The sequence below is a fragment of the Exophiala bonariae genome, assembly GCF_035927105.1.
Source record: "Exophiala bonariae strain CCFEE 5792 chromosome Unknown scaffold_15, whole genome shotgun sequence".
NCBI lineage: Eukaryota > Fungi > Ascomycota > Eurotiomycetes > Chaetothyriales > Herpotrichiellaceae > Exophiala > Exophiala bonariae.
The window spans coordinates 58,900-74,340 of NW_027042490.1; the positions used below are offsets into that span (position 1 = coordinate 58,900).

General features: G+C 48.1%; 7 protein-coding genes across 7 annotated transcripts; 3 read left to right on the forward strand and 4 right to left on the reverse strand.

Moving 5' to 3' along the window:
• Positions 1 to 17: 17 nt before the first annotated feature.
• On the reverse strand, positions 18 to 1,815 carry LTR84_002995 (uncharacterized protein; the record flags this gene model as incomplete). Its single annotated transcript, XM_064846590.1, has 5 exons — positions 18 to 501; positions 582 to 632; positions 699 to 757; positions 812 to 1,398; positions 1,461 to 1,815. 5 exons carry the CDS (start codon positions 1,813 to 1,815, stop codon positions 18 to 20), a joined length of 1,536 nt encoding a protein of 511 aa, XP_064705570.1.
• Positions 1,816 to 2,218: 403 nt separating this feature from the next.
• Positions 2,219 to 3,764, reverse strand: LTR84_002996 (uncharacterized protein; the record flags this gene model as incomplete). Its single annotated transcript, XM_064846591.1, has 4 exons — positions 2,219 to 2,422; positions 2,494 to 2,821; positions 2,870 to 3,381; positions 3,438 to 3,764. 4 exons carry the CDS (start codon positions 3,762 to 3,764, stop codon positions 2,219 to 2,221), a joined length of 1,371 nt encoding a protein of 456 aa, XP_064705571.1.
• A 708-nt stretch (positions 3,765 to 4,472) lies between these two features.
• Positions 4,473 to 6,043, forward strand: LTR84_002997 (uncharacterized protein; the record flags this gene model as incomplete). The annotated part of the gene is made up of 4 exons (XM_064846592.1): positions 4,473 to 4,551; positions 4,611 to 4,878; positions 4,931 to 5,642; positions 5,699 to 6,043. 4 exons carry the CDS (start codon positions 4,473 to 4,475, stop codon positions 6,041 to 6,043), a joined length of 1,404 nt encoding a protein of 467 aa, XP_064705572.1.
• A 106-nt stretch (positions 6,044 to 6,149) lies between these two features.
• Positions 6,150 to 7,288, reverse strand: LTR84_002998 (uncharacterized protein; the record flags this gene model as incomplete). Its single annotated transcript, XM_064846593.1, has 3 exons — positions 6,150 to 6,609; positions 6,699 to 7,061; positions 7,155 to 7,288. The coding sequence occupies 3 exons, from the start codon at positions 7,286 to 7,288 to the stop codon at positions 6,150 to 6,152; spliced, it is 957 nt and encodes a 318-aa protein (XP_064705573.1).
• Positions 7,289 to 7,656: 368 nt separating this feature from the next.
• LTR84_002999 (uncharacterized protein) lies at positions 7,657 to 8,855 on the reverse strand (the record flags this gene model as incomplete). Its single annotated transcript, XM_064846594.1, has 5 exons — positions 7,657 to 7,832; positions 7,891 to 8,259; positions 8,318 to 8,404; positions 8,455 to 8,606; positions 8,668 to 8,855. 5 exons carry the CDS (start codon positions 8,853 to 8,855, stop codon positions 7,657 to 7,659), a joined length of 972 nt encoding a protein of 323 aa, XP_064705574.1.
• Positions 8,856 to 9,267: 412 nt separating this feature from the next.
• On the forward strand, positions 9,268 to 11,222 carry LTR84_003000 (uncharacterized protein; the record flags this gene model as incomplete). Its single annotated transcript, XM_064846595.1, has 8 exons — positions 9,268 to 9,391; positions 9,443 to 9,603; positions 9,663 to 9,782; positions 9,834 to 9,998; positions 10,098 to 10,353; positions 10,405 to 10,695; positions 10,761 to 10,887; positions 10,937 to 11,222. The coding sequence occupies 8 exons, from the start codon at positions 9,268 to 9,270 to the stop codon at positions 11,220 to 11,222; spliced, it is 1,530 nt and encodes a 509-aa protein (XP_064705575.1).
• A 410-nt stretch (positions 11,223 to 11,632) lies between these two features.
• Positions 11,633 to 12,501, forward strand: LTR84_003001 (uncharacterized protein; the record flags this gene model as incomplete). The annotated part of the gene is made up of 3 exons (XM_064846596.1): positions 11,633 to 11,719; positions 11,801 to 12,096; positions 12,177 to 12,501. 3 exons carry the CDS (start codon positions 11,633 to 11,635, stop codon positions 12,499 to 12,501), a joined length of 708 nt encoding a protein of 235 aa, XP_064705576.1.
• Between the last annotated feature and the right edge of the window lie 2,940 nt (positions 12,502 to 15,441).

Below are 15,441 nucleotides of genomic sequence, written 5' to 3' on the forward strand. Positions count from 1 at the left end.
ATTCCGTACGTGCTCAACTAGAAGAATTGATTCATAGGGAACGGTGCCGGACCTAAGTCTTGGAAAATGCTTGCCGCGATATCTTCCTGTGGGACGCAAGACCATTGACTTTGCAGGCCTGTCACAGGCATGGCTGAATATGCCAACGACCTGCGGTCTCGAAGGTTCTTGTCAATTGCCACCCGGCGTAATCCATCGCCGTGCTTTTTAGAATCTGGATTGAGGCCCAGGGCCCGTGGAATAGCCATATAGCCTGAGATATCGGATTCAAACTCCGGGAACTGATCAAACATGTCCTTGCAAAGAGTGAATGAGGAGAGGTCGTCCAATTGGCGGCGGAATAATGTAGAGAGCTCATATCTATCCGTCATTCGATTGTGCACATAACAGTCTCGAAGATCGTAAGGCCAGGCGAAGCGGAAATGCTGTGCTAATAGCGACCAGAAATGGTTGGAACAGTATTTGTGTTGGTGGTATATGAATCGCTCGCGGAGGCCAGGCCTGGAAGGAGAACGATCAGTCATCGCTTTGAAGGAATAAGTTTTGAGTTTCGAGGGTTCTGGATTCCCTCCATCACCTACCACACGAAAAAGTCGATCGCATAGGCGTGTTTCTGAGCCACTTGCGATGGTCTAAAAAATCAGTTAGCCATGTCATTATTGGAAGCCGACAAGCTATGGGCTCGATATGATAATTACCTAGGCCGGTACCAAGGGGGTAGTTTCGAAAGATTTTCTTCCGTGGGGTTCAGATGGCACTATAAGAAATCTGGTCAATCGTGAGCGAAATTACTCATATGCTCTCTCCTCACCTGCAGTAGCATGTTCATGATACTCAAGACCGCCAAGCGATCGACAGGGCGGGATTTCGCCCATACTTTCTGATCGACTCCCTGTAAGATTCGCCACGAGGCGCTCAACTTGCCCAGAGATAGATCATTCCAGCCCTGTGTCACAGCGCGCACCGCAATGTCATCGTGGTTTTCGCCACCAATGAGCTGATTCTCGGGACAGCTATGGGCTTTCCAGCCCATCAATGTTTCACTCATGGTCGACCATAAATTGGGGGTTCCAGGTTGATTCTGGTGCACACAATCGCACGTAAGCCCACTTTCTGGAAATGAGAGCTCGATGGAAGCGGCGCTTGGTGTGTCAAAGTGGAGATCATCCATAGCGTCCAGTTTCGGAGGTGCTGTGACATTTAAGCTTGCCTCATCGTATATGCCATCAAAATAATCTAAAGCTGGCGATTCGGAATTTGTGAAATCGAAGTCGGCCTCTCTCTGCCTGGTATATTCGCTCCTCTCTAGTCGACCCTCAAGTCCCTTGACGATCTCCCAGTCGACCGTGGGAGATTTGTCTTCGATGTTCGCAGACTCCGGGGGGAAATCGGTATAGTCTAACAAAAAGAAGCGTTAGCCTACTGAACAGAAGTTCGTACAATTTTGTTTCGGAACATACCATCTTGGTCAGTGTCTCGATTTACACTGGAAGTTTCGGTGCCGTTGATCTGAGCAATCGAAAGGATCGTTGCCAGTTTTTGTTTGAGAGATCTACACTCGGCACGACTTTCTTCGAGCTGCTGTTTCAATTCTCCATAGACCTCATTGCCCGAAAGACTCGTCAGGTGCGTGACCAGAGACTCTAGCTCGGCGATCTTGTTCTTATTGCGTGCCCGTGCTTCACGCTGACAGATTCGATCAGCAATCCGTTTCTTCTCACGACGTTTATCGCTCATTTGACTGGATCTCTTGCTGGCTTGACGCACACCGGCAGGTGCCTGCTTGTGTGGTGCCTCACTTGAGATGGTTTCCATTGCTGATAGATTGCACCGGCCTAGTCTGGCCGATGCCTGAGGAAGATAAGCCAAAAAAAAAAAGAAACAGTGAAAGGAAGGATCTGTTCTTGGAGGTTTTCATGCAGGGTTGCCCTCCACAAAGTTCGCAAGGCGGGGTGGCCTCGGCGTCAAAGCAACTCGGCTTGCTGTACCGACGAGCCGAGTACCACATATTGGGCGCAAAGGGTGGCTAAGCCACCTTACTCGTTGCCCTCTGATCTTGACGAGAGACATCTCACTTCCTGGAATGATTCTACCCACGGTTGTGTATAATATAAATGCTTTCCATGATAATTCCCAGGGTTTTTATTCTTACAGGTTTTGCATGTGATCAATAACTGGTGCAGAAGACGACCATGCCCATTCTCACTAACAAGACGATCTACAGCTTTTCAATTCGTTCCACATACTCAAACAACTCTGTCACTGGCATATCCCACGCCTTCGCTAATTGATGGTGCCTCTTCTTATACCCAAGATGCTTTAGCCTGGCTTGCGCTGCTGTTTTCAGCTGATCTCGGCCAACTTGATGTCTATGTGCAGCATCTGGGCCATCTGCGATCCGAACAAATCTAGCATATGTCCACTGCACGTCGTTGTTAGTAGGGGTGTGAGAGATTTTGGAACACCAATTCTGTGCGGCGGGGCAGATCTTACAGCTTCCGGGAGAAATGTGTGCTGCGTGAGGCCTTGACCACCAAGCAGCTGCATACATTCGTCGATGACCTTGGCCACTCCAATAGGCACCATGACCTTTGCCTGCGCAATTGCATATCTCCCCGCGACATTTCCCATCAGGTCCATTGTTTCTGCGGCATTCAAGACCACGAGTCGTAGAGCATCTAGTTCCATGCGCATATCGGCAATCCTTTCGATGTTGCTATCAAATTCACCGATCAACTTACCCCGAGGTTTCTTTCGCGTGTCGGTGGCTCTGATTAGTGCATGCTCATAGGCACGCTCACCTTGGCCTAATAGTCTCATACTGAAATATCTCAGTCTCCACAAAGCTTGTGTAGAAGGAGGGCCTTACCAATGGTGTATTCTTCCAGGTCCCAATCGGCCTTGGGCGATCTCAAATGCTCTGCCCTCTCCCAAGATAATGTTCTCCACAGGAATCCTCACATTCTCATACACATACTCTCCATGTCCCTCAGGGGCACAGTCGAATCCCATGATTGTCATGTATCGAACCATCTTCAATCCTGGAGCATCCCTGGGCACAATCACAGTCGAGTGTCGTTTCCACGGGTCAGCGTTGTCTGGATCAGAACAGCCCATGAGTATATAGAATTTCACATCCTCATTGGCTAATGAGTTGCCATACAATTTCCGGCCATTGATGACATACTCATTTCCCTCCCGCCGGATCCGACAGCTGATGTTTGTCGCGTCAGAAGCAGCAACATCTGGCTCTGTCATCGAGTATGCGGAAGACCATTCTCCGTCAAGAAGAGGCTTCATCCACTTTTCCTTCTGCTTTTCGGTGCCATACTTAGCCAAAAGCTCGATGTTTCCGGTTTCTGGAGCATGACAATTGAGGGTCTAGGGTTGATTTCAGTTAATCTGCACTCTTCGTAGTGGGGTGCCCTCTCACAGACCATCGGTGCCCAGTACACTCGCCCAAGAATTTCACAGCAACAAGAGTATTCCAGAATTGTGAGCCCAGGACTTTCTTTGAAATGATTAGGAAGAAACAGATTAAAAAGGCCCGCAGCTTTTGCCTTTTCCCTCAGTGCCCTGATATAAGGTGGCATTGCCCAACGGTTTTGCTCCAATTGAGCCTTGACAATGTGGTCTGCTGGAATACATTCATTCTCAACCCAATCGTATACTTTCGCGATGAGTTCAATTGCCTTGGGGCTGAGCTTTTGCCTGTACCCTGGAGGGATTCGGGCCAGAGATGGATGATCCGGTATCGTAGCCATCGCGTCTTTCTATTGAGCTCCGTACGAGATGCTTGACTTGAAATAAAATAAGCAGGTGGCCTCGATTTTTACCGCAACTTACAAGGCTCATGATATTGCTTAGAACTTAGTCAACTGGTGTTAAGTTTCTGACTAGGTTCGGGATATTTACCGGCGGACCGAGGTCAACATCATAAAGGGGGGTTGGGGGAAGTCGTCTCCGCACTGGCTCAGCGCCTGACGTCGACGCGTGCGATGTCGAGTTCCCATCTCGAAGGCCCAGTGCACAATCAATTACATCGTGTCGGTTCCCAAAGGGCCGAATGTACTGCCCTTGAGGCCTATGCGGGTCAATAACAGCAGCATATTTATCCGAATACCTTTTTTTCATATGGAGCAAATGCTCATATCCATTGCTGAGTACATCCATACACCCATGAGCTAAGGTAAAGTTGGAATTGCAAAGTTCATCCTTCCTTTTCCACGACCAGAATGTCTTTCGTTTCGAAACTTGAGTCCTTGCCTTTGCAGCGGTCCAGTATTCTGGATTTTCTCTTTCCAGACGATGCACTTATCTCAGACAAGCCTCTCTGGATCGATGCCACAGATACATCGCGCTGGCATTCTCCCAAGTCTGCATTGGCTTTGGCGAGAAGACTTGGCTCTGGCCTCGAACGGTTAGGGGTGCAATCAGGCGACAGATGTTTGCTCTTCACACCCAACCACATAATGGTTCCAGTGGCGTATCTTGGAATCGTCGCCGTTGGTGCCGCTTTTTCTGGAGCCAACCCAGCGTTCACTGAGAAAGGTGAGCTCAATATGCAAGACTTGGATCGTTGGACTGTCCACAGACTTACTGATATTCAGAATTGGAATACCAAATTGCAACTCTGCAACCAAAAGTTTTGTTGGTTCATCCGACGTTACTTTCGACCGCCAAAGCCGCTGCCGCGAAAGCAGCTGTTCCAGGTCTGCAATTATATATCTTCTCCGACCAGGAAACAGGCTCTCTTGAGGGTTTCCGTGATTGGAGAGTCATTCTTAGCACTCTTGAGCAGGGTGAACGTTGGCATTGGAGAAAGCTGAGTCCGGAAGAGTCCGAGACTACAATCGCAGCGATCAACTTCTCATCGGGGTAAGTCTGTTAAACTCCGGCAAGTTTTCGTCTAAAGCTCACGAAAACGTAGAACCACTGGATTGCCGAAGGGCGTCTGTGCATCTCACTTCAATGTAATCTCGAATGTGAAGCAAATCTCATCTCTGTATGACTTCGACCCCTCTGAAAAATGGGCAGGGTTTCTGCCTCTTTATCACGCGTATGGACAATGCTATGCCATTTTGATAGCTACCATCAACCAGATTCCTATTCTCATCATCAGCAAATTTGATTTTGTCGATTATCTCCGGATAATTCAAGTCCACAAAATAACCCGACTACAAATTGTTCCTCCCATCATGATCATGCTAGCTAAAAGACCCGAAACCTCGGGATATGATCTAAGTAGTGTCAAGGAGATACTTTGCGGAGCCGCTCCGCTTTCGAGAGAACTTGAAGCTCGGGTGTCGAAGAAATTCAACGTCAGGATCACGCAAGGTTGGGGCATGACTGAGACAACATGTGCCGCGACTGGAGTTCCATATTATGAGAACCATCGCACTGGCTCTGTGGGGATTCTCATGCCCAACACAGAGGTGAAGCTTGTCACAGACGATGGTCAGTATGCTGCTATTGGAGAAAGTGGAGAGCTCTATGTTCGTGGCCCACAGATTGCTATAGGGTACTGGAGGAACGAGCAAGCAACACTTGATACATTTGACCCTGTTGGTGGGTGGTTGAGGACTGGTGACGTGGCCGTGGTGAGCACAGAAGGATGGATGTCGATTACTGATAGGAAGAAGGTATCATGAAAAACTCGTCCGTCCCCGTTAACAATGAGCTAACTCGTTATTTGCAGGAGTTGATTAAAGTCCAAGCCCTTCAAGTGGCACCGGCAGAGATCGAAGCGGTACTCATAGAGCATCCAAGTATCGCAGATGCCGGTGTTGTTGGCATAACTTTGGAAGATAGTGAATGGCCAAGGGCATATGTGGCGCTAAAAGAAGAGGAGACAGCAAATGTAACGGAGAAGGAAATTCAACAGTGGTTGGACGCTCGTGTGGCAAAACATAAACGACTGGTTGGAGGGGTCGCATTTGTACCTGAAGTTCCTCGATTGGCTAGCGGCAAGATTCAAAGGAGAATCATGAAGGAGTGGGCAAAAAGAGATGCAGTGGTATTGAGCTCTCGGCCGAAATTATAACTCAAAATGCTATCGAGTGTCATTATTATGGTGACAAATTCAGCTACTGATGTCGGGAAGTAATTGATCAAGCATTTTCTTGACATTGATATTCTACAACAGCCACTCACGCTACACTGCCTAACATATAAGGTAGTCCAGAACTCAAACCACCATCCACTGCCCAAACTTGGCCATTGACATAACTAGCTTCATCGGTCCCTAGGAAGAGTGCAACTCTCGCAATCTCATCTGCCACTGCGCCCCGTCGAAGAGGGCATAGCTGGCCAACCTTATGAAGCGTGCCCCTTTCTCGCGCTGGGCCATAGAAAACCGGTTCCGTCATGCCAGATCGTGTCATCCCCGGAGCAATAGCATTGCATCTGATATTCCGGCCGGCATATTGGAAACACGCTGTTTGCACAAGACTAACCACTGCAGCCTTAGAGGCACTGTAATCAGTTGTCCCTCCGTTCGATCGGAGAGCAGCAGTTGAAGCAGTAGCGATGATAGAGCCGCTGGAATAAGGCTTGTCTTTGCTGGTGACCTGCATTGCCGGGCCTGCATGTTTTACTGCGAGGAAGACACTATGGTTGTTAGTTTGTCATTTTTCTCGTCTCCAGGATCTGCGTCTTCTTGGCTCCCAGGTGTTGAATGGAGAAGTGTGTAAGCTTACCTCGTCAAGTTCGTCCTCATAGTTCGCTCAAACTCCTCGACATCTGTATTCCAAACTTCCTTCCAAGTTCCTGAATTCGCTGCGTTGGCGAAGAATACATCCAGCTGTCCGTAGGTTTCCAGAGCATGTGCTACGACTTCCTTGGTTGCAGCTTCATCCGCCGCATCAAATTTTCGTGCATGCACACCCACGTTGGGATAGAGTTCATTCAACTCTTCTACGTGCAGATTCAGGTATTCATCCACGTAATCACAGATGTAGACTGCTCGAGCACCATTCCGAGCATACTGATGGGCAGTTGCTCGACCCATCCCAAGCGGCGAATTGCAGCCAGTGATGATGACCACTTTTCCCTGGGCGCGCCTGATCCGGTCCTCTTGTCAGTCTACACATACTTCTCAAGAAGTCAAACAAGAGAGATGCAAATGCCGCTCGTCTGAAAGGATAGCCACTCACTGTCCTACCGAGTCTCCAGCTCTCCGTGCAACTCGAGGCATCCCTTTGTACGTCCCTTCCTCAATGACAGGAGGCTGGGCAATCTGCCCGGCGACCTGGGCTAATCGCCTTTTCGGTGTACTGACGGTCGACATGTTCACCTTCAGATAGGTTTTGTCTGCAATAAAAAGATTTCACAAAGCCAAAAATTGGTAAATGACAGGATTTGAGACAGTTGTCAGACCTCTTGACCTCAGCGAACTTGATGGCTTCTTGGCACCTTCCGAAGTCGAGATCAATGTCTACTGTTGGCAAATTCTGACCCGTACTGCACTGACAGAGCTCTTTTAACCAAGAATCAGAGTAAAGGAGTAACGAGGAGATTGACTTAACTAGCCTCCAAGGGCCCGAGTCAGTTAACCGAGGGTTTGGAAAAAGCCGCTAGGTCGAAAGAGGAAAACAAAAACTTAATGGTGTTTGAATGAAGCTTGCTCAATGTCAAGTCCAACGTGCGCGTGCATTTCTAGAATACAGCTATAGCATTTGGGGGGCTCGCAATACCTCCAGGAGTATTCAATGGAGCACTAGTTAAGAAGAAGCTCCACCTTTGCTGGCGTTCACATTCCGCAGCCAGCGCTTCCAAGTCCCATAATTCACCCAGCGGCATTCCCCAGAGTGCAAGAATAAAGTCATGCATACCTAGATCGAAGAAAAGGTCAGCCTGGGTCCGGAAAAACATCCTATGAGGATGACTTACACCAAGGTAGCTGAGGTGGCCACGCCTCCCACCCAATGGCATCACCACCGACGGCAGCAAAATGGGAATCCCATAGCCATTCGACTACTTCTTCTGAGCCATCCACTCCAACATATTCCGATCCATTCTTGACCCGGGCAATTCGCTCTTCAGGGCTATGCTCATTGTACCATCGTATCCAGCCAGACCTAACCAGTAGAATATCTCCTTGGCGAAATGTCACACCCTGTTCCACAGCAATGGCTTTTAGGACGTCAAGGGTGATACGGTGCCTCGACATGGGGTCATACGCGATATTGTGCCGTGCTGCATAGGCGACATAGTCGAGGAGAACGCCTCTGCCAACTATACCTCCGCGTTTGCTCCAATCTTAGATGCACTTTAGTACGCATCCGAAAGAGCAAAGTACATCTCTGTCTTCACTTACGGTCAGTCCCTATGCGGTCAGTCTGCAAGAGCTCATCGTGGTGGATGCCGTTATAGTACAGTCCTGTGCCGCTATGGCCCCAATGCCCTGAGATATATGAGCATAATCGCCCAGATTTAATTTGCTCGGGTGCCTACTTAGACCGTCCCATTGACTTCCAGATTGCGTGTTGATGCTAATCTCATCATCGTATGAATACCAAGAAGAGCCTTTCGCTCGCCAGTCAGTTATATTTATCACTGGTTTGATGCGACCAAAGCCTGGCTCGTGGACATGGTCAATAGGCCAACTGTTAGACGGGTTAGAAGGTCGTGATCGGGTTCGCACACAACGATCGCTATTCCACATACTTCAAAACAACACTGGTACCTGCCCGTATCTCTTCTCGAGCCTTCAATACTGTTTCCGGGCTTAGGAGATTCAGAGTTCCAACCTCATCTCGAATTCCCTCCTTATCGAACAAGCCCCAGGCGCAACCGTGAGGCATGCCCTTCACGGGCGGTAGATTCTTCCATGACGGCAGCTGGAGGTCAGACATGCTGTGTATGTGATATCACGGAAAGCGAAGTCAACGGCTTTGCAGGTCTCGCAAACTGGAATGAGGGTGTTTCCGAAAATAAATCTAGAGCGCCAAGCAGCTCTGCGCTGTGTTGAAAATTAAGTCGTTCCTGAATGTCAGGAGCCCCCTGACCACAGTTGAATCCAGGTGTGGTGAGTGGGATCGATTCAGATGGGGGCGAGTCAGACACAATTTCCCCACATATCCCCGCAGAGCTGGATGCTCCGCCAGATCATAGACCGGGGCATTAATATCTCCACCATTTCACATCAAGAAACTTCGGGTGACGAGTATTGCGCATTAGTTTTGCAGCTCTGAGACCAGCTGGAAGGCCCATCTTCGAACTTTATCTACATGCAAAAGCACTTCTAGAGAACCTCGTACTAGCAGTATGGTTCGTTCAGAGGGTAACAAAGCCCAAAAGATCAACGCATACAATGTTTTCTTACTCTGTTTCATTGGCCTCGGGTCAATGACCTATGGTTACACAGCCTCGATTATAGGAACAACTCTTGGTATGTTCTCTCGTCAACTCGCCATTTTCCTTCGCTGACTTTGCTCTGTAGGTCAACCGTCCTTCATTGCTTATTTCGATCTTGCCACGAGAAGCGATGGAACCGACCTCATAAGTACTATGAATGGTCTTTTTCAGACTGGCGGTACCATTGGTACTTTGATACTCCCATATGTGGCCGATCGATGGGGTCGCAAATGGGCAATCGCAGTGGTAGGTGGACATAAAGCTGGAGAGTGTTGTTCTTCGTGGAAGCTAAGATCCTGGTGCAGCCGGCAATCATAGCAGTTGTTTCAGGAGCCTTCTTGGCTGGCAGCACGAACATCGGCCAATTTTTGCTCTTTCGATTCTTCGCGGGTGCCGCAGCCTTCATGATTCTTGCTGCAGTTCCGGTAAGTAAACTTCTGGCTTCCTGCAAGATATCACTGTCTTACACTTCACAGATATGGATGTCTGAAGTGGTTCCTGTCCAATTGAGAGGAGCATTGGTTGATGTACACGCTGTATTCCTCATTCTCGGTTACACTATTCAAGGGTGGATCGGGTTCGGATTCTACTTCTGGGATGGAGGCTCAGCGACCTGGAGACCTCCTCTAGCCTTGCAATGCGTTTGGCCTTTGGTTCTTCTTTGTGGGATCTATTGGGTTCCAGAATCGGTACGCTACCACCTAAGTTATAATGGGCGAAGCTAATGATATGTGATGTAGCCGCGCTGGTTGGTCATGAAAGACCGTGTGGATGAAGCTAGGGAGATTCTCTTCCGCCTACACTCCAATCCTGATGATCCTGAAAACGAGTTCGCCAGCGCAGAAGTGTACCAGATTCAGAAGCAAATCGCAATCGACAAAACGCTAGGCAACACGTGGATGTACATGATCAAAAAGCCATCTTACCGAAAACGATGTTTACTCGCAATTGGAACAACAGGAATTATTCAATGTTCTGGGGTGCTAGTTATCAACAGTAAGTTATGATGCGCACTTGGTTTGGTAACATTGGTTGACTTGCTCTAAGATTATGGCCCAACTCTATATGCAAATTTGGGTTTCAGTCCAGTCAAGCAGCTTCTGTATCCTGCTGCATGGCTTACCCTCACTCTTGGTATCAACATTATGGCGATGGCAACAGTGGACTTGTTCCCTCGAAATATATACATGGGATTTGGCGTTCTGGGCTGCATGGCCACCCTCATCATCGAGGCTGCGCTAGTTGCCGAGTTTGTGCCCTCTACCAATCAATCAGCACTACAAGCAGCTGTGGCGATGCTATTCATCTTCCAGATTTTCTACGGGTTCTGTCTTGACGGTAAGATTCAACGAGTCTGAACTTCACAGAGAGCAATCATTTGACTAAGCTATATTCATGAGCAGGTACCCAATTCAGCTATCTCAACGAGCTGTTCCCTACACATATCAGAGCAAAAGGCGTCTGCTTAGGAGTGTCTATGATTTCTCTGATGAACATCATCTGGCTTCAGGCAGCACCAACTGCTTTCAAGTGAGTGCGGTTGAAATACTGGCAATACTGTAAGCTTACAAGGGAACAGCAATGTTGGGTGGAAGTTCTACCTCGCTTTCATCATTCCTGGAACGATTGGCGGTGTCATCATGCTATTCTTCTTTCCTGATACCAAAGGCGTGCCCCTTGAAGAAATTGCAGCTATTTTCGGCGATGCGGATGAGGTTGCTATCTATCAGCGCGAGATCGAAATTGACCACACCACCCATACTGTCGTGATTCGTGGTCCTGATGAGGAGAAGACTGACCAACCTATTATGACTGAGAATATGGAAGGTCATAAAGCACCTATCAGTAATTCACAGCAAGCATAGCACAATCACTCTTTGTCATGGAGACAGAGATGAAATCAACACGCAATTGGCAACGCATCAAGTCATATCTCATGGACTCGAATATGGAAAGTGCAAATCCATGACCATAATAAGTAGGCCCAGAACTTCAGATTTTTAGTACTCGTGACAATAATATAATCGCGCCCAGAAGTATTCCGCGGCTTTTTAGCTATGGTTCACATCGCTCCAAAATGCCATTCATGAGCTGTCAACCTGACCACATCCGAGGCACATCGGAGTGACACTATTATTTATAGAACCTTGTTCTCTCGGCATGAGCATATATATATTCCACACAATTCCATTCCATCTGAAGTCTCTCTTATTGTATTCTCCAACCCAAATCTAAACTCCCCGTAAAGAGCAGAAACCCGTCCATCATCGACACAATGAAACAGCCAATTGATGAGGAATCCCTACACCTATATCTCGAACAACATGTCCCGGATGTTCAGGTTCCAGTAGAGGTCCAGCAGGTAAGTTTCAGACGAACCCGAACCTCCAACAGAAAAGAAATGAAGAAACTGACACGTTGAATCCTCTTCCATCATGTGCAGTTCGGCTTCGGAAACTCCAATCCTACATACAAACTCACGGACCGCCGAAGGCACCATTTTGTGCTTCGCAAGAAACCTCCGGGAAAGCTGCTGACTACGGCGGCACATCGGATAGATCGCGAATATCGAGTCATTCGTGCCTTGAACGGAACAGATATTCCAGTTCCAAGGGTTTATTGTCTCTGTGAAGACGAAAATGTCATCGGTACACCGTTCTACATCATGGAGTTCCTTGACGGTCGTATTTTCCAGGACGCACATATCCCTGGAGTGTTATCTTGGGAGCGAAATGCAATGTATGTATGCCAGTTATGACTGTGTTCTTGCAATCATCGTCCGGAGGTCGGAACGAGTACTGCGGACTAACTTCGAACAGGTGGAAGGAGGCAGTTCAAACACTCGCAAGACTTCATTGGGTAGATCCCATGGCGGTCGGGCTCAGTAGTTTTGGTAAATCACATGGCTTCTATACACGGCAGAGAAGGACGCTGGAAAGTCTCGATAATTCATATTCAAAAGTAGTCGACATTGAGTCGAAGGAACCGGTTGGCAGGACACCTGGCATGGATGAAATGCTAGCATACTTCGGGGATGACCAACACCAGCCACAAGACTGTGCCTCCATCATACACGGAGACTATAAGATCGATAATCTCGTGTTTCACAAGACGAAGCCAGAAGTAATTGGGATATTGGAGTAAGCTTCCTATACCACATGAACCAACGAACCCTCAATAACATGAACTAACCAATGTGAATGTGACAATAGCTGGGAGATATCAACGATAGGTCACCCTTTGTCAGACCTGAGTAACCTCATTCTTCCATGGACAGTGACACAGAAGTCGAAAAAGATAAAACAGTATTCGCATCCAGCATTCGACCTGGTCAGCGACACGCCCGGGATGCCCAGCAAAGACCAATGCCTTGCATGGTATCACGAAGTCGCAGGCTGGAACCCCGAGAGTGAGGTTGGCTGGTCTGATGCGTTTGCGATCTTCCGCACAAGTGTCATGCTCCAAGGAATCGCCGCTAGGTATGCCATAAGGCAGGCCAGAAGCGAGGAGTCTCTGATGTTGGGTCGGGAGAGAATTCCGTATGCATGCGCGGCTTTGAAGATGGTGAGAGAGATGAAAACCGTGGGGGAGCAGGGGAGAACTCCGTCAAACAGGGCTCAAAGTCAAATCGACGAGAGGAGCTTTAGTCGGCATTTGAAACTCTAAGGCATCTTTGATATGGGAATTGATGACGGCCGAAGAAGCCTGACTGCCGAAGGCTTGTCAATCTATGTACCTGCACACCAAGGACTTATATTCATACGAGTCTTTTGATAACCAGGGCCAACAAACCTTGGCCATGTCCAAAGCTAGTGATTCTCAGGCATGCGTGTTGGTCATGAGTCCAGATGAGCAAGAGGAAAAGTAATAGGCCGCTTCGACTTTGTAAATTCTGGAAGATCAAACAGCGCATCTCAGCACTACATCAGTGCTAGGTTTCCAAGCAGAGAACACAAACAAAGGCAACAGATTGTTACTCGACTTGTGAGGAATACCCCAGGTCTTTGAGTCTATGAGACGCTAAGTGGAAAAACAACTGCACGGAACTACGGATCATGATGATGTGAAGAAACACTAGCAGCAATGACACCAATAAAAAGCCTTCTCTGCTCGCGCAGGGTCTTCGTGAGTCACAAGGTAAAGAATCGCGCGGGATCTCACGCAGGGTCGAAAAATCGCAATGCAGACCATGAAAAGTGAGAAATTTTGTTTGTTTGTTTGTGAGTTTTTCTTCATTTTGAATTTTGTTCAAGTTTTGGCTATCGAATCTTCCTCATTTTTTCTGACCGCGATGTCCATGACATGATGTTCGCCCCAGGGCCATGAGACCATTCAAAACTGAGCTCTCAATTGCTTACTCTTGCCCAAGTTGCTTTTGTTTCAAGCGCTTCCAGATCTTCCTTCAGAACTCGCAGTTCCCTGTCGCTTGTCTTTCCTTCCGTCGGACAGTTCTTCCAGCAGCATTCCACTTCCAGAACAGAAGCCGAAAATATAGTGGTGCTGAAGTCCACAGATCCAAAGTTGTTCACTCCATCGTCACCGACGACTTTGCGGAGAAAGCGAGCCAGAGGCTTCTAGCCTTCTCGCAGAGGGCCACCAAAGATAAGCCAGAAGACTATCTTTATATATATAGATGGAGAAATACTCGTGGAGAGTATGATAAGACAGATTGTTTAGTCTGGCGTTTCCCGGCGCTCGAGCTGCTCGGTGGAATGTTGCCTTGTTGAATTATGGTTGAATGGAATAGAGGAAGTTGTGCTCAGAAGATCTTGAGGCATTATTGTTGATCTGTGTTCTCGATCTTTGCTGTTGATCTGTCTTGTTGATCTGTGATGAAAAACTTCTCTCTGATTCATGGTGAAATGCAGTCCACGCGCTCTCTGATTCATGGTAGAATGCAGTCGAGGAGCTCTTTTCACTGTTCAGAAATCCTTATCTCGATGCAGAATGAGTCCAGAGGCATTGATGATTTGAGGAGTGTGCAGACCCATCCAAGGCCATTGATAGGGAGTCCTCTGACACTTGTCATAACTCGCACGAATGTCTTATCCTCAAGTTCCAGACCATGATCATCAGTGTTTGGATACACAAGTTTGTAGCTTTTGAAGATGGTTCGATTGAGGCAGTCCTTTGCCCACAATCTGATATGGAGGTACGACCCATCATTCAGCTGAAAACTCCTTCCAAAGTGGATGATTGCTTGTCACAGGTTGAGCTGCTTGGTCACGTGCTGGTCATGTCATCCACAATGTGCTCTTGATGACTTCCTCCCAGAGTTGTGGTCCTAAAGCCACAGCATCTGTCTCGAGCATCTGAACAACAAAGTAGGAAGTGCTATGGAAGTCTGTTCTGATGAAACCAATGATCTTGGGCGGGAACGGCCTCAAGATCAGCATCCGCGGTAAATACCGCGATCGCTCGGCTACAGACAAGAAACATAGTCACTTGACTATTTCTATATATACCTGATGATGTTAATTGATGGTCTCGCAGGAAAGAGTTGAAGCCCACTTACCAAAAGTGATTTGATAGCTTGCTTGGCCTTGTAATGGCCTTTTGAGCTGGAAGCTCAAGCCATGCTGTGATGGCTGTTGAGGAGAATTGCTCAGTGGAGTCAGAAGGTGTATTTCAGTTGTGGCTGTCAGCAGTTGCAGGTGACGGAGCATGATTTGTTTGGAGTCCATTTGCCGAGAGAGCTACTGTGTGTGTTGACTAAACCGCCTACAAATTGATCTGTCTGCATGCTGGAGATTGATTGAGAGTTGAGCTGATTTTGAGAAGCCCCGAGTTGAATAGGGCTGGATCAGTGGCAGACTTCAATGCCAGGATTGCCAGCAACCCCGACCCGGCACGCTGGTGGTGATGGGTCAGCAGCTGCAGGGAACTTTGAGAGGATGTGCTACAGTGGAAGGAACTTACTTCGCAATGAACAATAATGCGCTGGGGGCTCCGGATTCGCAATGAACAATAGTGCGCTCCTTCCTGTTCGCAATGAACAGTAAGGCGCACACTAAGTTCGCAATGAACAATACTGCGCTCCCTCCTCTCCCACAGGGGAATCAGAGGGGGCTCCTGTTGCCAGCA